At 36.8% G+C, this 22,774-nt stretch overlaps 1 protein-coding gene across 2 annotated transcripts; it reads right to left on the bottom strand.

The window, feature by feature from the left end:
- Positions 1-2,057: 2,057 nt before the first annotated feature.
- CLEC12A (C-type lectin domain family 12 member A) lies at positions 2,058-22,388 on the bottom strand. 2 transcript variants are annotated; one of them, XM_012477060.3, is made up of 7 exons: positions 22,316-22,388; positions 22,098-22,208; positions 9,314-9,412; positions 8,854-9,042; positions 7,661-7,812; positions 6,269-6,375; positions 2,058-2,981 (listed from the first exon to the last, which is right to left on the bottom strand). In XM_012477060.3, the coding sequence occupies exons 2-7, from the start codon at positions 22,186-22,188 to the stop codon at positions 2,825-2,827; spliced, it is 795 nt and encodes a 264-aa protein (XP_012332483.2). In that variant the 5' UTR covers positions 22,189-22,208; positions 22,316-22,388; the 3' UTR covers positions 2,058-2,824. The 2 variants fall into 2 exon arrangements, with proteins under 2 accessions (XP_012332483.2, XP_012332482.2); XM_012477059.3 differs by lacking the exon at positions 22,316-22,388 and having other exon boundaries at positions 22,098-22,308.
- Between the last annotated feature and the right edge of the window lie 386 nt (positions 22,389-22,774).

Below are 22,774 nucleotides of genomic sequence, written 5' to 3'. Positions count from 1 at the left end.
TAAAACAAAAGAATTTGAGACACTGGTTATTTTAACAAGACTTTAACTAAAATAGCATATATTTAGGTAAATTTCTGGCAAGGTCAACTTCAAGAAGCCTATATGGCCAAACAATTCTTGCTGCATTATTTATTTATTTATTTATTTATTTGGAGATAAACTCTCACTCTGTCACACAGGCTGGAGTGCAGCGGTACAGTCTTAGCTCACTGCAACCTCCGCCTCTTGGGTTCAAGAGATTCTGCTGCCTCAGCCTCCCAAGTAGCTGGGACTATAGGTGTGTGCCACCACACTTGGCTAATTTTTGTATTTTTAGTAGAGACAGGATTTCACCATGTTAGCCAGGCTGGTCTTGAACTCCTGACCTCAGACAATCAGGCTGCATTTTATGAAAAATAACCAGGCCAAGTATAATAAGTCTAAAACTTCTTTTGCACACAAATTGGTCTTGTTATAGTTTCTCTTTAATAAAAAAGAAGGGGGTGCTAAATAAAATGCTTCCAAGGAAAACATTTAATACTAGATTTCAGCCCTAACTTTTTTTTTTTTTTGAGTGCAGTCTGAATCATTGTTTCTTGGCTACAATAATCCACTAGAGAGTACCAGATTATAATTTTTCTTTATACTTTTTGTTGGTACCCTAATGGAATATGTTCCTTTTTCTCTTCTGACACACACATTACTCTTTTAATTGTCAAACTACAAATGTTATTTATCTCTTCTTGTTTTACTTCCAAGAAAGCCCAAATCATGGTATTTTGAAGATGAGAGACGTGAATCTCCCTCATCTTGGCATCCCACTGAGCCAGAATCTGTATTTCACTGTGAATGCTCTGCAGCAAAAACTATACCAGCAACCTTCCCTCTAGGCCCAGCTACTGTAGAACAGAAGAGGGAGAGCATAAGATTGTAAGGGCTGGTTTTGAGGGATAAAATTCATTCAAGGTCAAACCCTCCGAATCAAGGAGAGGTACAAAGATGCCTAAACAGCTGGTAAAACAAGTTTAGTTGTCTTCTAAACTATTATGTGTCACTTTTCCATCTACCCAAACTATAAAAAAGTTTTTGCTTACTATAGAGTTACAGAAAAATATTTGCTAACTGGATAAAAAAATACTTTGTAAGTTTCCATGTAGTTCTAAGGATTTTAGTGAGTTTCTTAATTCTGAGTTCTAATTTAATTGCACTGGATTTCCATTATTTTGCATTTGCTGAGGAGTGTTTTATTTCCAATTATGTGGTCAATTTTGGAATAAGTGAGATGTGGTGCTGAGAAGAAGGTATATTCTGCTGATTATGGGGTGGAGAGTTCTGTAGATATCTATTAGGTCCACTTGGTCCAGAGTTATCCCATTACTGAGTATATACCCAAAGGATTATAAATCATTCTACTGTAAAGACACATGCACACATATGTTTATTGCAGAACTATTCACAATAGCAAAGACCTGGAACTAATCCAAATGCCCATCAATCATAGACTGTATAAATAAAATATGGCACATATACTCCATAGAATACCATGCCGCCATAAAAAAGGATGAATTTATGTTCTTTGTGGGGATATGGATGAAGCTGGAAACCATCATTCTCAGCAAATTAACACAGTTATAGAAAACTAAACACTGCATGTTCTCACTCATAAGTGGGAGCTGAACAATGAGAACACATGGACACAGAGAGGCGAACATCACACATTAGGGCCTGTTGAGGGTTGGGGGTCTAAGGGAGGAATATCATAAGGAGAAATGTAGATGATGGGTTGATGGGTGCAGCAAACCACCATAGCACGTGTACACCTATGTAACAAATCTGAACATTCTTCACATGTATCCCAGAACTTCAAGTATAATAATAATAATAAAAATACTTTGTAACAAAAGATTTTGGGTATAATACTCCCAGTTGTGAGTTATGAAGATAAACATATATATATTTAATATTTTTCAGAACAATGCTTATGTTTGTGTAGCTAATCACTGTATGTCTGTCCGTAACAAAAACCAAGCTTATAGTAGCTCAACACACAGAAGTTAAAAATAAGTCAGTCTTGTAACTTGGCCTTTTCATGTTTGTTTATTGGCTTTTACACAAAATAATAATTTTAAGAGGCAATAAATGCCTGTTCACATTCATTCTTATCTGGTCTAAAACAATCAATTGGCTATAAGTCCTTTGACTCATAAGGCCTTCAGCCACAGAGTGTCCTGTGGAAGTACAGGATGGACCTGGGGCAGGCAGCCATGCCACCCTGGCAATGCTATGGGATGAAATAAAAATTTGCTGGTCTTTGATGTTGCCTCTGACAAATCTTGACCAGAAGGGGAAGAATATAAATGAAAAATACAATTCTAAGCCACCCCCCTCAAACCATCTGAATGGACTTCCTCTTCAACCAGGACTCTTTTAAAATTCATCTGAAAGACTAGATCAAGCCATGATGGGAAGTGGGAGGTCAGACATGCTTCATTATACTCTCCAGCATTAACATTCACAATCTATTCTATCTGAAGCCTTCTACCTAGATGTTTCACCTGCTTGATGAAATCCCAGGTCTTTAGACAAACTCAACCAGTTGTTAACCAGAAAATGTTTAAATTTACCTATAGCCTAGAACGTTCCCACCACCGACACCCCCGCCACCAACCGCACTTCTTAATTTTTTTTTCATTTTATTTATTATTTTTGATTTTTAGAGATGGGGTTCCACGTCTTAAACTCCTGACCTCTTGTGATCCGCCCTCCTTGGCCTCCCAAAGTGCTGGGATTACGGGGTGAGCCACCGCGCCCAGCCTGCACTTCTTAAATGTATTTAATTGGTGCCTCATGCCTCTGTAAAATGTATAAAATCAAGCTGCACTGGATTGGCCATCTTCTCACATATAGTTCTTTTTTGATAAGTGCAGAGACAATAAGTAACATATGATCCATCTATATATCCACAATACATGTTCGTTAAGTCAGATGAGTTTCTTATAACCCTGAAAGAGAAAGTAAAGAATTATACTTGGCAAGTCAGATATTTGAAACACATTCACAGAAAAAAACATTACATTTCCAACATGATAATATTGCCCTAGACCCTGCATTGTTTAAACTAAATCTAATTTAATGTTCAGAGTATCAAAAGTGTCCAAGTTAATTCCTTATATTGACACATATGCAATGTCAAATACTGCTTCATTTCCCCCTGCTTTTTCCACTTTCCAGCATCTGATATTTGCTGTCCTTTACTTACAGACTTAGCACCCCATCCCCTTCATATATAATATAATTTGGAATAATGCCATTTCCGAAGATTCTCTAGTCTAACTGACCCAGTAGTAAGTCTCGGACCCTGTCTTCCTCAAGTGCTTTTCATAATCATCAGAGTCCCGGAATTCACCTAAGGTGTGATACCTTAAGTTCAACATCATCTCCAAGTGACGCTTTCATAAGATTTTACTCTGAAATTCTAATACCAGCCCATCAATACTAGATTAATGATCAGGGATTATGTGTTAAAAACAAATTTATAAATTAAAAATATTATCTTTTAGATTAATTTAGTATCCACACTTGGATAAAAAGATAATGATATCAACCAGTAAATAACTTGATCAATTAAATTTTTAAGAATGAGATTTATTTGTGGTGACATAGTACAGATGTCAATTATTACTGCACCCTTTCAGAAACAAACCCCAAAACAACACAGAGTTAAAAAATGAAAATAAGATATTTATGTATATACATTTCATGTATACAATTGTTATAGACTTTTTTCAGTTTTCCTTTTGATAATTGAAAATATCTACTGTTTTCCATTCCATTATAGATTACAATTGCATTTTCAATGATTACAAACACATACATATGCTATATTTTCAAAACAAGATTCCTTCTGTACTCTCTCCTGACATACATGTTACCTTTGTCTGTAGTCCTTCACTCCAAACGAGACCTTTAAAATATATGTCCTTCTCCCCTCCATTTGGGGCTTGCTTATCTCCCATTCTATCCTATCATTGCCAACCACCAGAGGTGGGGCCACCTTGTCTTTCTGACTCACACTCCTACACTTACTATTTCTATCTGAAAGAAAAAGCAAATAAACAAAATAAAAAATTCTGTTTGCCATTATGACCCAATGTGATGAGTACGCAGGGATGACAGTGCCTAAACTCAAGTGTGGTGGCACCTCAACACAGTTGACTCAGAGCTGTCTCCTGCTAAAAATATACACTAAAAAACACGTGTTAAATGATGAACTTCCAGCCGGGCGTGTTGGCTCATGACTGTAATTCCAGCCGAGGAATTTGGGAGGCCGAGGCAGGCGGATCAGGAGGTCAAGAGTTCGAGACCAGTCTGTCCAACATGGAGAAACCCCGTCTCTACTAAAAATACAAAAATTAGTTGGGTGTGGTGGCGCATGCCTGTAATCCCAGCTACTCAGGAGGCTTACGCAGGAGAATCAATTGAACCCGGAGGCAGAGGTTGCAGTGAGCCGAGATTGCACCACAGCACTCCAGCCTGGGCAACAAGAGCAAAACTCCGTCTCAAAAAAAAAAAATAGATGAAATTCCAACAGTGTCCAGCAGGTTGAGACTCTGGTTTCTTTCTTTGTCTGATATTGTCTGCTTCCCAAATTTAAAAGATTAAAAAGTACAAATGAAATTTGTCACTATTTTATTATTATTACTATTATTAATAACTGAGACAGAGTCTCCCTCTGTCGCCCAGGCTGGAGTGCAGTGATGCCATCTCGGCTCACTGCAACCTCCACCTCCTGGGTTCAAGCTTCAGCCTCCTGAGTAGCTGGGATTACAGGTGCCTACCACCACGTCTGGCTAATTTTTCTATTTTTGGTAGAGACGGGGTTTCACCATGTTGGTCAGGCTGGTCTCGAACTCCTGACCTCGTGATTCACCCTCCTTGGCCTCCCAAAATACTGGGATTACAGACATGAGCCACTATTTTTACGTAAAGACTTATTTTTTTTCTCATTATAAGCAGAACAAATACAACACATAAGCCCACTTAAAATAGCATATAGCCACATTCCTCATTATACTACACAAATTATTTTCTCTCTACTATATAGGTAATCTATCATGCTAAGGTTTATTCTTTGACCTGAAATGCTCTTCTAAACCAGTCTTTAAATTTTTCATTCAAAAATGCCCATTTCAGAATATAAGTTAGTGCTATAGCAATTTCTCAAAGAACTAAAAATGGAATTACTATTTGATCCAGCAATTCCACTCTTGGGTATTTACTCAAAGTAAAATAAATTATTATATTAAGAAAAAGACACCTACACTCCTATGTTTATTGTAGCACTATTCACAATAGCAAAGTCATAAAAATGATCTAAGTTTCCATCAATGGATTATATTTTCTTTCAAGGTATATACACCATGAAATACTACTCAACTATAAAAAAAGAAGAAAATCATGTCTTTTGCAGCCAAATAGATAGAGCTGGAGAGTATTCTCTTAAGTGAAATAACTCAGAGACATAAATTTAAATTTTATATGTTCTCATTTAAGTGGGAGCTAAATAATATGTACATATAGACATAAAAAGTGGAATAATGGACATTGGAGACTCCGAGAAGTAGGAGGGTGGGAGGAAAATAAAGGAGAAATTAGCTATAGGGTAAAGTGTACACTATCCCCGTAACAGTTACACTGAAAACACAGACTTCATCACTATGGAATATATTTATATAACAAAACTGCCCTTGTACCCCCTTATTTCAGAAACTTTTTCTTAAGGCTCATTTCAAGTGTCATTTATAACAAAAGTAGCATTGCTAAAATTTATGATTGGTTAGTCTGTATATTCTTGCTGAAGCATTATCACGCTATATTCTCTTTATCTCTAGCATCATTCAATCAGTCTGCACATACAATCAATGGTTAAGTAACTTTAGTGGTGAATCAATCTTTCACTCATCTTTGAACCCCAGAACTTAGCACAATATTAAGTATTTGTTAGAGTCCAGTGACTTTTCTGGGCTTCCAGAATTTTTCTTAAACTTATTATTTTCAGAAGTCTCCATAATTTGGCTACTGTAGTTTTGTTAGTGGCTTGTCAAAGTTATGAGAAGACATTTATGGTAACTTTCTATATTAGAAAATCATCAAGAAAGCATGAGAGAAAATGGTTCTTTTAGAATGTAATTGCTACTGAAGCTAGTTTTAATTCGAATCTACAGTGCTCCTAAGGAAAATACCTCCACTCAAACACAACTATAAAATTTTAACAAGAATAGACACTTACCAGTCAGAGTTGATTATATTATCAATGCTCTTACTATAAATGTAATATTTTTCAGGAGATAATCCCAGCCAATATCCAGATAATCTATTTGGGGATTTTATAAATTCCTACAGGAAATACAAATGGTCTATTTAAGAAACAGTTTCTTACTTTTGTATTTTACATTATAATGTAATTTCTTACAAATTGCTGTTTTAAGGTAACATACTTGACATTGCACTACTACTATTAAATGCCATTAAAAGAAATTGAAAGAAAGTACTCCTTACTATAAAATTTCAACATTTTAAAAAATAATATCATTGCTAGTTTCACAAGAAGAGAGTCCCTACTAATCCATGTATAACCTTAATTTACAGTCATTGAAAAGTTCACAATGACAAGTTCAGGATTTAAAAATTTGAGCTGTAAACATTGTGTCCAAGGAGGTGGCTAATGGCTACCAACAGGAGTTAATAGAAACAGAAAGAGTAGGAAAAAATGCCACAGACTCAGAGGTGAGTAGTTATAAAACAGAATTCAGAAAGAGTTCAGAATTTTGTAGCCAAATAACAGGTATTCTTTCTTATTCCACACTTAAAAAAGACCTTTTTTAGAGTAAGTAACTGTGAATGGGTCACTTGAGAATAATCTGATGAGGAAGAGATTATGGATTGATTTCTCTTTCTTCTAAAGTATAACAAAAGTTTCTTATTGTGGGGAAGCAGGGACTTTTAGAAAATGTAATTTTGATTAAAAATATATGATTATTATTTGAGAGACCAAAAATGCTATATAAAACAAGTGTAACATGGAAACACTAGACAAGAAAAACTAAGAAAATGAATAAATCAATAAAACTACTAGAAAACACATTTTTCCTGAGACTCGAGGACTCAGTGCAATACAGCTGCTTGACACTTGGCTGTGCCACCTTCCTTCAGCTCTTCTTGTTTACACATATTTTATGCTAGCCTACTATAACTTGCCTATTTCTCTTAGTGAATTAAAAAATACAAAATGGTAGAAACAAAACAAATCCTCCAATGTCATTTTTATGGAATTAGTAAGCCTCAGGAATAATCTCTGTATCCTGTTTTTAATGTTTATAAATTATGTTCTGAGATTTGATTCCAGATTCTAATTTGGAAATACATACAGACCTATAAATTCTGTGTGCCCTGTATCTACTCATCTACCTGTCAGCTAGTAATATGCCTCTTATGCTAAGGTCCTAAGCTAAGGTTTTATATGTTTTACCTTGCCTATGATATCTTGAGATAAATGTACAAAGTTCCAGTCACTTCTCACCCCAACTAAAATAAACCAGAATCATGAGTTGGTTGATTGAGGTCTTCTCTAACATGCCACACCCCTCTCTATCCCATGATGGTAGAAACACTTGGGCTTTACCAATGCACTTTTATTGTTAATCTTCAACAGGCTGGCATTCTGAGCAGCACAGGCCATTTTACTCTCCTGCCATGTTTGGTAATCATCACTTAGGAAATAACAGCTGTCCTCGTGCCACATCCATCTTTTTGGACAAGGCTTACATTTGTGCTCTGAAAGAAGAACATAGTTTTATTTGGGTTTTATTAATAGTCTTAATAATTCTTATCATTTCCTTTCCTCTCTATGTGACATTCTCCACATTTGCTGTTTATTATTCTCTCTTTCTTTCTTTCTTTTTTCTTTTTTTTTTTTTGAGACAGGGTCTTGCTCTCTTCCCCAAGCTGGAGTGTAGCAGTGCGATCTCAGCTCACTGCAGCCTCCATCTCCTGGATTCAAGCGACTCTCCCCTCAGCCACCCAAGTAGCTGGGATTACATGCTGTTTTGTCTTTTTACATCAAAGGGGAAGTAAGCGAATCCTGTATTCTAGTTCCCTGTGTACCATCATAATGTGTCAGACACATAACTTGAACAAAAAAATTTCAAATTAAGCACTGGGATTCAAGTGTATCTTCCTGTATCAATCCCTCTTTGCTATTTTTTGTATTCTTTAATGACAACAAACACAAATTATAGGAAATACTCTGTATAGTAAGAATTAACCCCACCTATCTATACCAATCTTACCTTCTTTAATTTCTGTTCTCTGACTTAGTGAAACTTTGAGGTTTCTCAGGAGCAAAAGAAATACATTTTAGCAACCATGACTATAGAAACTTATGGAGATATTATAAGACCAACTTCCCCTGATCCCGAAGGAGACATCTCAATTTATTTTTTTCTTGTGGACTTTATTATCAATCACTGACTGAAATTTAAGAATTAAGTCATCTATAAAGAGGTGTCACTTCCTCCCTATCTTTTATTAACCTCATTGCCCAGAATAATTATAGTGACAGATTAGAGAAACCGTTCTAACATTTTATCATGTAACTGCTATCTCTTAATAATTTGGGGGCCTATTGTTATTATTACTCTTTCTGTCTTTCTTCTAACTGCAAGGAAATGAATTCTCTATCAACCACATGTAATTCCTTCCCCCAAATGATGACTCCCTAGGAAAAGGCTGCTAGCTAATTATAAAATGATTCTTAAGAGACTCAGTGGTTTAGTTTATTGTCCAACAAATAACACTAAGAGAATACAGGATTACCTTTTTTTTCTCTATATAGCTCACGACATAATTTGGTGGCTGTTGTTTGCAGTGTGGTGGAGAGGTTCCTGATCTTGTTGGAGCTATTTATGTTACTCATCACTTGTAGAGAAACATTTCTCTGAAGCTCTTCATTGATATTTTGTAGTTCTTTCACTTTTTCCATTTCTGTCTTCAAAGTTATGTAAACTTCACATTAAAAATGACAAAAAAATTGTAAACTTTCAATAGAACCATCATCCTTTATCATTTGCAGAAGTAGTATAAAGATTAAAGGGGTAGGGAAGGCCATTACCCTACAGGAGTAAGGGAAAGACACTACGTTCCACATTGTAAGTCCTCCTTGTGGGCATATCACCTATCATTATTACAAATCTTCCACTCAAGGAATAAACTTTTGTTGTTAAATATTTGAAATTCTAGATACTTTCTCTTTTAATGAAACAGGGCTAGTACATACATGTGCTTCCCAAGACTCCCAATCCAATGAGAAGGAGAAGGCACAGAAGAGTCAGAAACAAGGCTGCTGGATGCCATACACGAGAGGGAGAGGGAGGAGCTGTGGAAAACAAAATTAAAAGGGAGGTCTAAACTTGGTATACACTTTCATTTGAATTATTTACTCATTCATTCGTTCATTTTACTTTTATTTACTAATATGCCTATTGGAAAGGAATGGATTTGTTAGACATTCAAGGATATTTTAAAAATATTTTGAAGAACATGTCAAGAATAAGTCAAAATCACTGATTTGTTTTGTATGTAATTTGATTCTGGCATTAGAAGCTGTTAACTGGTAGACTGATTCAAAAAACAGAGAAGCAAAAACAGAATTTATAATAGAGAATGGAGAACACCAATTAATCTAGATATAGTATACTTTCTTTGTACAAATTTGGGAAAAGTGAGTAACTGGAAATTAACAGAGAAGCCAATATGAGTAGTTGTTGCTTGAGTAGACAATTGTGGCATGTCAGGAAAAACAATTTCAGTTGTTTACATATCCCTCAGGTAATTCTGAGAGTTTAGCTGCAGAATAAACAAGATAGGCTGTCTCTTTGTAACGTCTTTGAGTGTTCTCCCAGTAGCCTTTTATCTTAGTCAGTCCAGATATACACCATTTTTATTGTAATTTTTCAAATTTTTTTCATTTTTTTTCAAAGGAAACTTTTATTGAATACTTCCTTTTTAGTGACTATGGAAGTCACGGATAGATCATTTATCTATTTTTAAAAAAACAGGAATTATAAGCTTTATATTATGAATGAATTATTATTGTGACTAAGTTATTTAAATCAACATTATGTGTATAGGTAAAGACTAGCTAGATATTTCAAGAAAATACAATTCAGGGATACCATGATAATCTTACTATACTTCTGAGCTATGTCTTACATTTCATAGTTAATGGTGCAATATACTGTGAAATCTATATATGTATTCAATTATTCAAAAGTTATTCAAGAGTTTATTCATTTTATTTTTTATTTTATTTTTTATTTTTTTATTGCATTTTAGGTTTTGGGGTACAAATAAATAAATTAATTAATTTAAAAAAAAGAGTTTATTCAATGAGCTTATTCAATTATTCAAAAGTTATCTTTTGGGCACCCTCTATTTACTAGACATACCTGGGTGCTAACATCAAAGTGAACAAGATGTACTAGTTCCTGTTTTCATAGATACAAATTTTAATTGTGAGAGGAAATAGACAAATAGTCAGATATATAAATGAGAGAGGGAGAAAGGGAAAGAAAGGGAGAAAAGATCTCAAGTTGGGATATGCAGAGATTTGAAACTAAGCTGTTACATAGAGCAGGCAATTCAAATCTTATGAACAATGGAGCAAGCATGCAAAATCAGTAGGAAGAACATTACAGATTGCAATTACATGAAGTTCAAAGACAATAATTTAAGAAAAAGTTTTCTTTTGAAAAACAATATATTCACAATGGCAAAAGAATTGTGGCCAATGTGAAAAATGTGTTAAAGAAGGTTTTATTTGTTTTGTTTTTAAAATAAAAAGGAGGGGGACTTTATTTACAGCCTTTTCTAGCCAGAGTAAGTTAGATTTTTTGGGAACCTACTGGTTGATCAGGAGGGAAAAATAACTGAGTTATTGTATAAGTAAGAAATCTGTTACAATATAACATGTGAAAGAGAACAGTAGTTTGATTAACTAGCATTGGGGAATTTGATGACCTTTGGATGAATTAAGTATACATTTTAAGCTAAAATCTATGAAACAAATTTATGAAATTTTCATTTAGAGAAATTTAGTAGATAAGATATGCACATTTGTAGGCACTATCTCATAGTGATAAAGAACAAAATATCATCTTTAGGGTTAGCATGTATATTGTATATTAGTCTGTTTTCACACTGCTAACAAGACATACCCAAGACTGGGTAATTTATAAGGAAAAAGAGGTTAAATGGACTCACAGTTGTACAGGGCTGGGGAGACCTCACAATCATGGTGGAAGGTGAAAGGCAATTCTCACATGGTGGCAGACAAGAGAAGAGGGAACTTGTGCAGGGAAACTCCCCTTTATTAAACCATCAAATCTCATGACACTTATTCACTATCACAAAAACAGCACAGGAAAGACCCCCCACCCCCACCCCACCCCACCACCTGATTCAATTACCTCCCACCAGGTCCCTCCAACAACATGTGGAAATTGTGGGAGCTATAATTAAAGACAAGATTTGGGTGGGGACAGCCATATTATTCCACCCCTGACCCCTCCCAAGTCTCATGTCCTCACATTTCAAAACCAATCATGCCTTCCCAGTAGTCCTCAAAAGTCTTAACTCATTTCAGCATTAACTCAAAAGTCCACAGTCCAAAGTGTCATCTGAGACAAGGCAAGTCCCTTCCACCCATAAGTCAGTAAATTCAGAAGCAAGTTAGTTACTTTCTAGATACAATGAGGGTACAGGCATTGGATAAATACAGTCATTCCAAATAGGAGAAATTGGCCAAAACAAAGGGGCGGCAGGACCCATGCAAGTCCAAAATCCAATGGGGAAGTCAACTCTTAAAGCTCCAAAATCATCTCCTTTGACCCCATGTCTCACATGCAGATCATGCTGATGAAAGAGCTGACCTTGGGCAGCTCCACCCTTGTGGCTTTGCAGGGTACAGTCTCCCTCTTGGCTGCTTTCATAAGCTGATATTGAGTGTCTGCATCTTTTCCAGGTGAACAGTGCACACTGTCAATGGATCTACCATTCTGAGGTCTGGAGGACATGGTCTACTTCTCACTGATCCACTGGGCAGTACCCCAGTAGGGACTCATTGTGGGGCTTCTGACCCCACATTTCCCTTCTGCACTGCCCTAGCAGAGGTTCTCCATGAGAACCCGTCCCCTGCAGCAAACTTCTGCCTGGACATACAAGCATTTCCATACATCCTCTGAAATCTAGACAAAGGTTCTCAAAACCCAATTCTTGACTTCTCTGCATACACAGGCTCACCACCACATGGAAGCTCCCAAGGCTTGGGGCTTACACCCTCTGAAGCCATGGCCTGAGCTTTACTTGGCCTCTTTTAGTCATGGCTGGAGCAGCTGGGATGCAGGGCACCAAATTCCTAGACTGCACACAGCAGAGGAACCCTGGGCTCAGCTTATGGAACCATTTTTTCCTCCTAGGCCTCTAGATCTATGATGAGAGAGGCTGCAGTAAAGACCTCTGACATGCCCTGGAGACATTTTCTTCATTGCCTTGGTGATTGTTATTTGGCTCCTCATTGCTTTAGAAATTTCCAGCCAGCTTGAATTTATCCTCAGAAAATGAGATTTTCTTTTCTATATGATTGTCAATCCACAAATTTTCTGAACTTTTATGCTCTGCTTCCCTTGTAAAACTGAATGCATTTAACAGCACCCAAGTCAAATCTTTAATGCTTCAATGCTTTGAAATTTTTTCTGTCAGATACCCTAAATCATCTCCCTCAAGTTCAAAGTTCCACAAATCTCTAGGGCAGGAGTCAAATGCTACCAGTCACTTTGCTAAAACATAACAAGAGTCACCTTTGTTCAAATTCCCAACAAGTTTCTCATCACCATTTGAGAGATGGTGATGAGAAACTTGCAAAGCCATTCAACAAGTCTCTAGGAAATGCCAATCTTTAGAGCAGCACCCTACTCTACTGGTATCAATTTACTATATTAGTTTATTTTCACACTACTGATAAAGACATATCCATAACTGAGTAATTTATAAGTAAGAGGTTTAATGGACTCATGGTTCCATGTGGTTGGAGAGGCCTCACAACCATGGTAGAAGGTGAAAAGCACATCTCACATGGCAGCAGACAAGAGAAGAGAGAACTTGTGGAGGGAAACTCCTCTTTGTGCAGGGAACCTCCTCTTTATAAAAGCATCAGATCTCATGAGACTTATGCACTATCACAAGAACAGCATGGGAAAGACCCACCCCTGTGATTCAATTACCTTTCACTGTGTCCCTCCCACAACATGTGGGAGTTTCAATTCAATATGAGAATTGGGTGGGGACACAGCCAAACCATATCAACATGCTTTGGTTTGAATCTTGGTTCTGCTGCTTATCACTTGCAAAACCTTGGTAAAGTTTTAACATTTTTTAACATCTCTGTGTCTGGGTTTCAGCATTGTTAAAGAAAGGCAGAGAGAAAGATAGAAAGACTGAAAAGTGTCAGACACTAAATGATTTAATATTTGTAATGCAATTAGAACAGCACTGGCACAGAACAAACACCTGGAAATTGTATTTAAATATATTCTTAAATGTGTATTTAGTGACATGAGGATGTCTGGAGAGAGAGACCATTTTAGAACAAAAATAAATATTACTATTTGTGCCATTTTAAATTTATAATGAGATTAGAACTCCATATGGAAATGTGAAAGAGGCACTTTATTTTCTAGTCTTGAGATTCAGGGAAAGGTCATACAGAGATATTTGGGAGTCACTCTATTTAAAGTCAAACAACTGGATGAGGTGACTTAGAAGAGTTATTGAGTGATACAATAAAAGGGGACCCAGAACGAGCTTCAGAGTATACCATCTTCTAGAGTTTGATCTAGGAGGAAGAGTCAACAAATGCTGAGGAGGGCAGGCATAGTGACAGGAGAAACCATGAGGATATGTCCAGAAAGATGTGCAAAGAAAGCATTTAGAAAACTGTTTAACTTTTTGAACGCTTCAGGGAAGTGAAGTAGTGGAAGAAACATGTAACTATGGGGATGAAACAGGCAGGCTATCAGTGACCTAAAGCTCAGTCTTCATGGAACCAAGGGGGCAGAAGCCAAATAGAGTTGGCTGAGAACAGAATGGGAAGTGAAGAACTGAGAGTCAGTGGCCAAAGATAATGCTTTCAAAAGTTGAGCTGCAAAAGGAAACAAAGAAGTTAAATAATAACGGAAAGGCTTAAGTGGTCAAACAAGGATTGTGTTTTGTTATAATAGCAGTAGTAGAGTATGTTGGTGCACTTAAAAAGAGAAAACAGAGAAGGAAGAAATAATAATGACACAGGAGAAAAAGGAAAAAATTACAGAAGTCTGTCTTTGAAAAGAAAACATGGACTGAAATTCAGAGCAAAATGAGGAGTTGTCCTTTCATAAGTACATACTTGTCACAAATACTATCTGGAAGGAAGGCAGAGTATCAGTAAGGGCATGGTAGGATAGAAATTTTAATAACAGAAATAAAAAGTATAGGATGATGCTTTTTTCCTCACCAGAGGAAAGGAGAGAGTAACTGGGGTTGAAAATGTGTGTATTTTTCACCAGAAATATTCAACTCTGGAGCAGACTGGGTGGATATTTGGGTTTAACCAGAATGAGAGTTGTTTTTATTTATTTGTTTGGTTTTTTGTTTCATTTTGTTTTGATTTGTTTGAGACAGGATCTTGCTGTATCACCCAGACTGGAATATGGTGGCCTGATCATAGCTTACTGCAGCCTCCAACTCCTGGGCTCAAGTAATCCTCTTTCCTCAGCCTCCCAAGCAGCTAAGACTATCAGTGCCCAGTTAATTTTTAAAAAATTTTTTGGACATAGGTACAGGCAAGGACTTCATGGCTAAAACACCAAAAGCATTGGCAAGAAAAGCCAAAATAGACAAATACAATCAATTAAACTCCAGAGCTTCTGTACAGCAAAAGAAACAATCAGTAGAGTGAACCAGCAACAGAATGGGAAAAAAATTTTGCAATCTACCCATCTGACAAAGGACTAATATCCAGAATCTACAAAGAACTAAAACAGATTTACAAAAAAAAAAAAAAAAAAAAAAACCATTCAAAAGTGGGTGAAGGATATGAACAGACACTTTTCAAAAGAAGACATACATGAGGTCAACAAACATATGAAAAAATGCTCATCAGCACTGGTCATTAGAGAAATGCAAATCAAAACCACATTAAGATAGCATCTCACGCCAGTTAGAATGGCGATCATTAAAAAATCTGGAGACAACAGATGCTGGAGAGGATATGGAGAAATAGGAATACTTTTACACTGTTGGTGGGAGTGTAAATTAGTTCAACCATTGTGGAAGACAGTGTGGTGATTCCTCAAGGACCTAGAAATAGAAATACCATTTGACCCAGCAATCCCATTACTGGGTATATATCCAAAGGATTGCAAATCATTCTATTATAAAGATGTATGTTTACTGCAGCACTGTTTACAATAGCAAAGACCTAGAATGAACACAAATGCCCACTGATGATAGACTGAACAAGGAAAATGTGGCACATATACACCATGGAATACTATGCTGCCATAAAAAATGATGAGTTCAAGGATCCCAAGATGGCCGAATAAGAGGCAGCTCCAGAAAGCAGCTCCCAGCGAGAGAGACTCAGAAGCCGAGTGGTCTCCACAATTCCAAATGAGGTACCAGGTTCATTTTGTGGGTCTGGTTGGACAGTGGGTGTAAAGCAAATAGGGCAAGTTGCTGCAATGTGGAGCACTGCCCTACCCAGAAGGAGAGTGCAACCAACCAAAGGACTGGGGGATCTCCCCCTCTGAGACTTTGATTCAGATACAGTGCTCCACTCAAGCCCTCTACAACCCACAGAGCAGGAGATCTTCACTGGGCTGAAAAGCCTTAGTGAACTGCCTGAACAGGGTGAACAGCAACTTTGGCCAGTGCTGGGGCTGTCACCAAAGATCTAGGCGGAAGCAATGGCTGACCCTATAAAGCCAAAAATCTGGTGGGACAGAGCTACCTGCCTCCCAGTAAGAAGGGGAATGGAACGCAGGATAACAGCCCAAATGGCAGGAAGAGTCCCCCTGTCCCACAAAGCCCAACAGGCCAAAACCTCTCACTCCAGAGTTAGGCACCCAGAACATCAGTTAGAGAGCAACCAGGACCGATCCAGCTTGGTGGGTGGAAGGGAAGATGCCATTGCAGAGCCCACCTAATTTTCCTGAGTAAATATCAGATGCAGCAGCTCCACTGAATCTGTGGCAGCCCAGCAGTGCCTCTGCAGGCAGACAAAGGAAAGGCTGCCTCCCCAAGTAGCTACTTGAGATGAAAACTATATAAATCCAAGAGATAGGGAGAAACCAGTGCAAGAAGAATGAAATCATCAAAAACCAGAACATCTCTCCCTCACCACAAGATCACCACTCCTTACTAGCAAGGGAACGAAGCAGGATGGAGAAGGAATTTGATGAATGGACAGAAGCAGGCGAAGTAAATCACTCCTCAGCAAATGCAAAAGAACAGAAATCATAACAAACACTCTCTCAGACCACGATGCAATCAAATTAGAACTCAGAATTAAGAAACTAACTCAAAACCGCACAACTTCATGGAAAATCAACAACTGGCTCCTGAATGTAGACTAGATAAATAATGAAATGAAGGTAGAAATAAAGATGTTCTTTGAAACCAATGAGAATGAAGACACAACATACCAGAATCTCTGAAACATATTTAAAGCAGTGTCTAGAGGAAAATTTATAGCAATAAATGCCCACATGAGAAGCAAGGAAAGATCTAAAATGGACACCCTATTGTCAAAATTGAAAGAGCTATAGGAGCAAGATCAAAAAAACTCAAAAGCTAGCAGAAGACAAGAAATAACTAAGATCCAAGCAGAACTGAAGGAGATAGAGACACAAAAAACCTTTCAAAAAATCAACAAATCCAGGAGCTGTTTTTTTGAAAAGATCAACAAACTAGATAGACCACTAGCCAGACTAATAGAAAAGAGAGAAGAATCAAATAGATGCAATAAAAAATGATAAAGGGGACATCACCACCGATTCCACAGAAATACAAACTACCATCAGAGATTACTACAAATAACTCTATGCACACAAACCAGTAAATCTGGAAGAAATGGATAAATTCCTGGAGATTTGCACTCTCCCAAGACTAAACCAGGAAGAAGTTGAATCCCTGAATAGACCAATAACAAGGGCTGAAGTTGAGGCAGCAATTAATAGCCACCAACTAAAAAAAGCCTAGGTCCAGACGGGTTTACAGCCAAATTCTACCAGATGTACAAAGAGGAGCTGGTACCATTCCTTCTGAAACTATTACAAACAATAAAAAAAAGAGGGAATACTCCCCAGCTCATTTTATGAGACCACATCATCCTAATACCAAACTAGGCAGTGACACAACTACAAAAGAAATCTTCAGGCCAATATCCATGATGAACATCGACACAAAAATCTTCAATAAAATACTGTCAAACAGAATGCAACAGCAAATCAAAAAGCTTATTAATCATGATCAAGTAGGCTTCATCCTGGGGATGCAAGGTTGGTTCAACATATGCAAGTCTATAAATGTAATCCATTGCATAAACAGAACCAAAGACAAAAACCACATGATTATCTCAATAGATGCAGAAAATACCTTTGACAAAATTCAACAGCCCTTTATGCTAAAAACTCTCAATAAACTAGGTATTGATGGTACGAATCACAAAATAATAAAAGCGATATATGACTAGCCCACAGCCAATATCATAGTGAATAGGCAAAAAACTGGAAGCATTCCCTTTGAAATCTGGCATAAGACAAGGATGCCCTCTCTCACCATTCCTATTCAATATAGTATTGGAAGTTCTAGCCAGAGCAATCAGGCCAGAAAAAGAAAGTGTATTCAACTAGGAAAAGAGGAAGCCAAATTGTCTCTATTTGCAGACGACATGATTGTATATTTAGAAGACCCCATTGTTTCAGCCCAAAATCTCCTGAAACTGACAAGCAACTTCAGCAAAGACTCAGGATACAAAATCAATGTGCAGAAATCACAAGCATTCCTATACACCAATAACAGACAAACCAAGAGCCAAATCAAAAGTGAACTCCCATTCACAATTGCTATAAAGAGAATAAAATACCTAGGAATACAACTAACAAGGGATGTAAATGACTTCTTCAAGGAGAACTACAAACCACTGCTCAATGAAATAAGAGAGGACACAAACAGATGGAAAAATATCCCATGCTCATGGTTAGGAAGAATCAACATCTTAAAAATGGCCATATTGCCCAGAGTAATTTATAGATTCAATATTATCCCCATCAAGCTACCTATGACCTTCTTCACAGAACTGGAAAAAACCACTTCAAACTTCATATGGAACAAAAAGAGAGCCCACATGGCCAAAACAATCCTAAGCAAAAAGAGCAAAGCTGGAGGCATCATGCTGCCTGACTTCAAACTATATTACAAGGCCACAGTAATCAAAACAGCATGGTACTGGTACCAAAACAGAGACATAGACCAATGGAACAGAACAGAGGCCTCAGAAGCAACACCACACATCTACAATCATATGATTTTTGATAAACCTGAGAAAAACAAGCAATGGGGAAACAATTCTCTGTTTAATAAATGGTGTTGGGAAAACTGGCTAGCCATGTGCAGAAAGCAGAAACTGGACCCCTTCCTGACACCTTACACTAAAATTAAATCCAGATGGATTAAGGATCTAAACATAAGACCTAACACCATAAAAACCCTAGAAGAAAAACTAGGCAAAACCATTTAGGACATAGACATAGACAAAGACTTCATGGCTAAAACACCAAAAGCATTGGCAACAAAAGCCAAAATAGACAAATGGGATCTAATTAAACTCTAGAGCTTCTGTACAGCAAAAGAAACAATCAGTAGAGTGAACCAGCAACCAACAGAATGGGAAAAAATTTTTGCAATCTACCCATCTGACAAAGGACTAATATCCAGAATCTACAAAGAACTAAAACAAATTTATAAGAAAAAAACAAATAAGCCCATTCAAAAGTGGGTGAAGGATATGAACAGACACTTTACAAAAGAAGACATTGAAGAGGCCAACAAATATATGAAAAAATGCTTATCATCACTGGTCATTAGAGAAATGCAAATCAAAACCACATTGAGATACCATCTCATGCCAGTTAGAATGGTGATAATTAAAAAATCTGGAGATAACAAATGCTGGAGAGGATGTGGAGAAATAGGAACACTTTTACACTGTTGATGGAAGTGTAAATTAGTTCAACCATTGTGGAAGACAGTGTGGTGATTCCTCAAGGACCTAGAAATAGAAATACCATTTGACCCAGCAATCCCATTACTGGGTATATACCCAAAGAATTATAAATTATACTATTATAAAGACACATGTACACATATGTTCATTGCAGCACTGTTTACAATAGCAAAGACCTGGAACCAACCCAAATGTCCATCATCAATAGACTGGATAAAGAAAATGTGGCACATATACACCATGGAATACTATGCAGCCATAAAAAATGATGAATTTGTGTCCATCATAGGGACATGGATGAATCTAGAAACCATCATTCTCAGCAAACTGACACAAGAACAGAAAACCAAACACTGCATGTTATCACCCATAGGTGGATGTTGAACAATTAGAACATGTGGACACAGGGAGGGGAGCATCACACATGGTGGTCAGTCGGGGGGGCTAGGGCAGGGATAGCAGGGGATGGGAAGGGTGGGGAGGGATAATGAGGAAGAAAATACCAGATGAAGGTGATGGGGGGATGAAGGCAGCAAATCACCTTGCCATGTATGTACCTATGCAACAATCCTGCATGATTTGCACATGCACCCCGGAACCTAAAGTACAATAAAAAAACAAACAAACAAACGATGAGTTCATGTCCTTTGTAGGGACATGGATGAATCTGGAAACCATCATTCTCAGCAAACTGACACAAGAACAGAAAATCAAACACTGCATGTTCTCACTTATAGGCGGATGTTGAACAGTGAGAACATATGGACACAGGGAGGGGAGCATCACACACTGTGGTCTTTTGGGGGGTCTAGGGGAGGGTTGTGGGGAGTGGGGAGATTGCAGAGGGATAACACAGAGAGAAATGCCAGATATAGGTAACAGGGGATGGAGGCAACAAACTACCTTGCCATGTGTGTACCTATGCAACAATCCTGCATGATCTGCACATGTACCCCAGAACCTAAAGTACAATTAAAAAACAAAGAAAACAAAATTATAAAGACCGAAAATTAGGAAGGATAATGTTTAACCACAGATTAAAAGGAGATTTAATGAGAATGTAGGAGACAGTATTCTCTTAGTTTTTCTTTTTTTATGAAATGATGTTGATGCATCTTAAGGGATGACCTATGCCAGAATGGTATGCAAATAAAATATTGGGATACCTAAGAAAAAAAAGTCTCTTTTTATAGAAATGGCATCTCTCTACTTTGCCCAGGCTGGTCTCAAACTCCTGGCCTCAAACAATCCTCTCATCTTGGCCTCTCAAAGTGCTAGGACTATGGGTTGAGCCACTGCACCTAGCCAGAACTAGAGTTTTTAGTGAAAAACAAAAGTACATTGGAGAGGGGAAGTGTAAGAGACTAAGGGCAGATGTTACATAATACAATGCTAAATTGTGTACATAGTTTCTAAGCTGGTTAATGAGAAAATTAGATGAGGTTAAGAACATGAAGAAGACATGGATTCAAGATCTCTATGAATTAAAGGAATTCTTGTCGTGGGAACTAAAAATCATTTGGATTGGCAGGAAAGGAGGTGGGAAAGGGTGTGAGAGGACAGTTAAAGGGCAATTGTTCATACTATGAAGCTCATGATATGGCCATCCTCTTTCAGCACATAAAAGAAGAAATACAAACAAGGAACTAAAGACAGAAAATAGTGTAAAATTCTTAGACCCTTCTTCTTTCTAAAAAAGTTTCAGTGTTAAAAAAGCCCACAAAATTAATCTGCTAGCCTTTCTCAAGATTTACCATGCTCATAATAAATGGATCCAAGATTTAACAATGAAATTTCTGTTTATAGCAATGCTAGAATATTATATCCTGTGTATTCTCCATTATCATTATTTAAGTTATTTTTAACTCAAACACACTGATTTCAACTATGGATTCACTAGGGCAGATTGCACTCCAAAAGCCAGGAACCAGAAGGTAAGAATCATACATATAGTAAAACCATAGGATTCTGAGTAAGATGAAGGGTAGAGTTTTGTTGAAGTGAAAGATGAAAGTCAACACAGATTGTTCACTTATTTCATTATTTAAATTTAAATTGAAAAATATGAAGCTTCCTGATATAGTGTGGTTTTGAATATTATGAATATATTTTGTCTTCTGATATTTCTTTATCTCTTTTCCTCCTTTATTCCTTGATGATTCACTTCATTTAACTTAACATCTTTTATTTTTTAGTAAGTTAGTAAAATATCTCCAAAAGAAGTAGGAGAAATTTTAGGATGATGTATGTCGAGTTTGGTAGATAGTCAAATGGAATCCTTAACAGGTCACTCTGGCTACCTGTCTGTCTGTCTTTCCTTCTTTTTGACACACATATACAAAGCATTTTCTTATAAAAAAAGAAACACATAAGAAATCCTGAACACATTCCTTGTTCCATGGCTTTATGTTATAAAGAAATAAAATCTTTACACAACCCAATCATTTGAAAAATTATGTCCCAATTATCTTGAGTGTGATAATAAAACAAAAATATAAAAGATTGAGTGTTCAATGCACTGATATGATTGAAATTCATTCCTTCACCTATTCAATGTGATTTTACAGAAATCTTTTTTCCTAATTATTTTGTTTAGATACCTTTGGTTCCTTTGCTTAGATATAGGAGACTTAATTGAAAATTTAAGTTAAATGATAACTATATCACTAATACTGAAGATGCAGGGTTAAACAACTACTATTAAACAACCATACAACACGTCCATAACTCAAAATCTTACCTTTTTCCCCAAATTTGTCAATTTCTCGGATATTTTCTGTCTCAGTGGAGTTCTGGAATTTAAGGTCTGCATAAGTAACTTCTTCAGACATTGATAAATATGTGAAGAAATCTTGACAAAGTAAAAAAACAAAGAGGTGAGAGTAAGTTAACAGAGTTGAATGTTAAACAGGACCTATGATTTTTAACTTCTGTTTATAAACGGAAGCTTAAGCTTACAAGTTTAAACTGTTTCTAAATCTACTGTACCAATCACCAGTATGTCTGCAAATGAGTCACATCTCATCTGTGGCTTCAGTTAAGAACATTTAACTATGGCAACAGATAACATCTTTCTTCCTCATATTTCTTTCTTTTTTTTTTCTCATTTCTATATATTTACCAACTACGGAAAGTGGTTTTTGAAATTTTGTTTGGATAATATTACTAGTGTCATGCAGGAGCACACAAATAACTAGCACCACATGGTGCAAACATAGTGCAGGATTTATTGGTGAAAAACATTCAAGCAGAAAAATAACAGAAAAGATGCAGTTCTCAGAAACTCACTAATCTGCAGCTATGGCCTGGCATAGTTGTTCCTTAAGTATCATGATGAAGGTCCTGTTAGAAAAGTTCTCTTCAACGGGACACTGAACATGCAGAGAGCACTCCCAAGGAGAATGAGACAGTTAATGC

Source organism: Aotus nancymaae, unplaced genomic scaffold (assembly GCF_030222135.1).
Source record: "Aotus nancymaae isolate 86718 unplaced genomic scaffold, 86718_ANA_hifiasm-v0.15.2.pri h1tg000016l, whole genome shotgun sequence".
Lineage (NCBI taxonomy): Eukaryota > Metazoa > Chordata > Mammalia > Primates > Aotidae > Aotus > Aotus nancymaae.
Note: the sequence above shows the minus strand (reverse complement) of the source record. Positions and strands in the feature narration are given on the sequence as shown.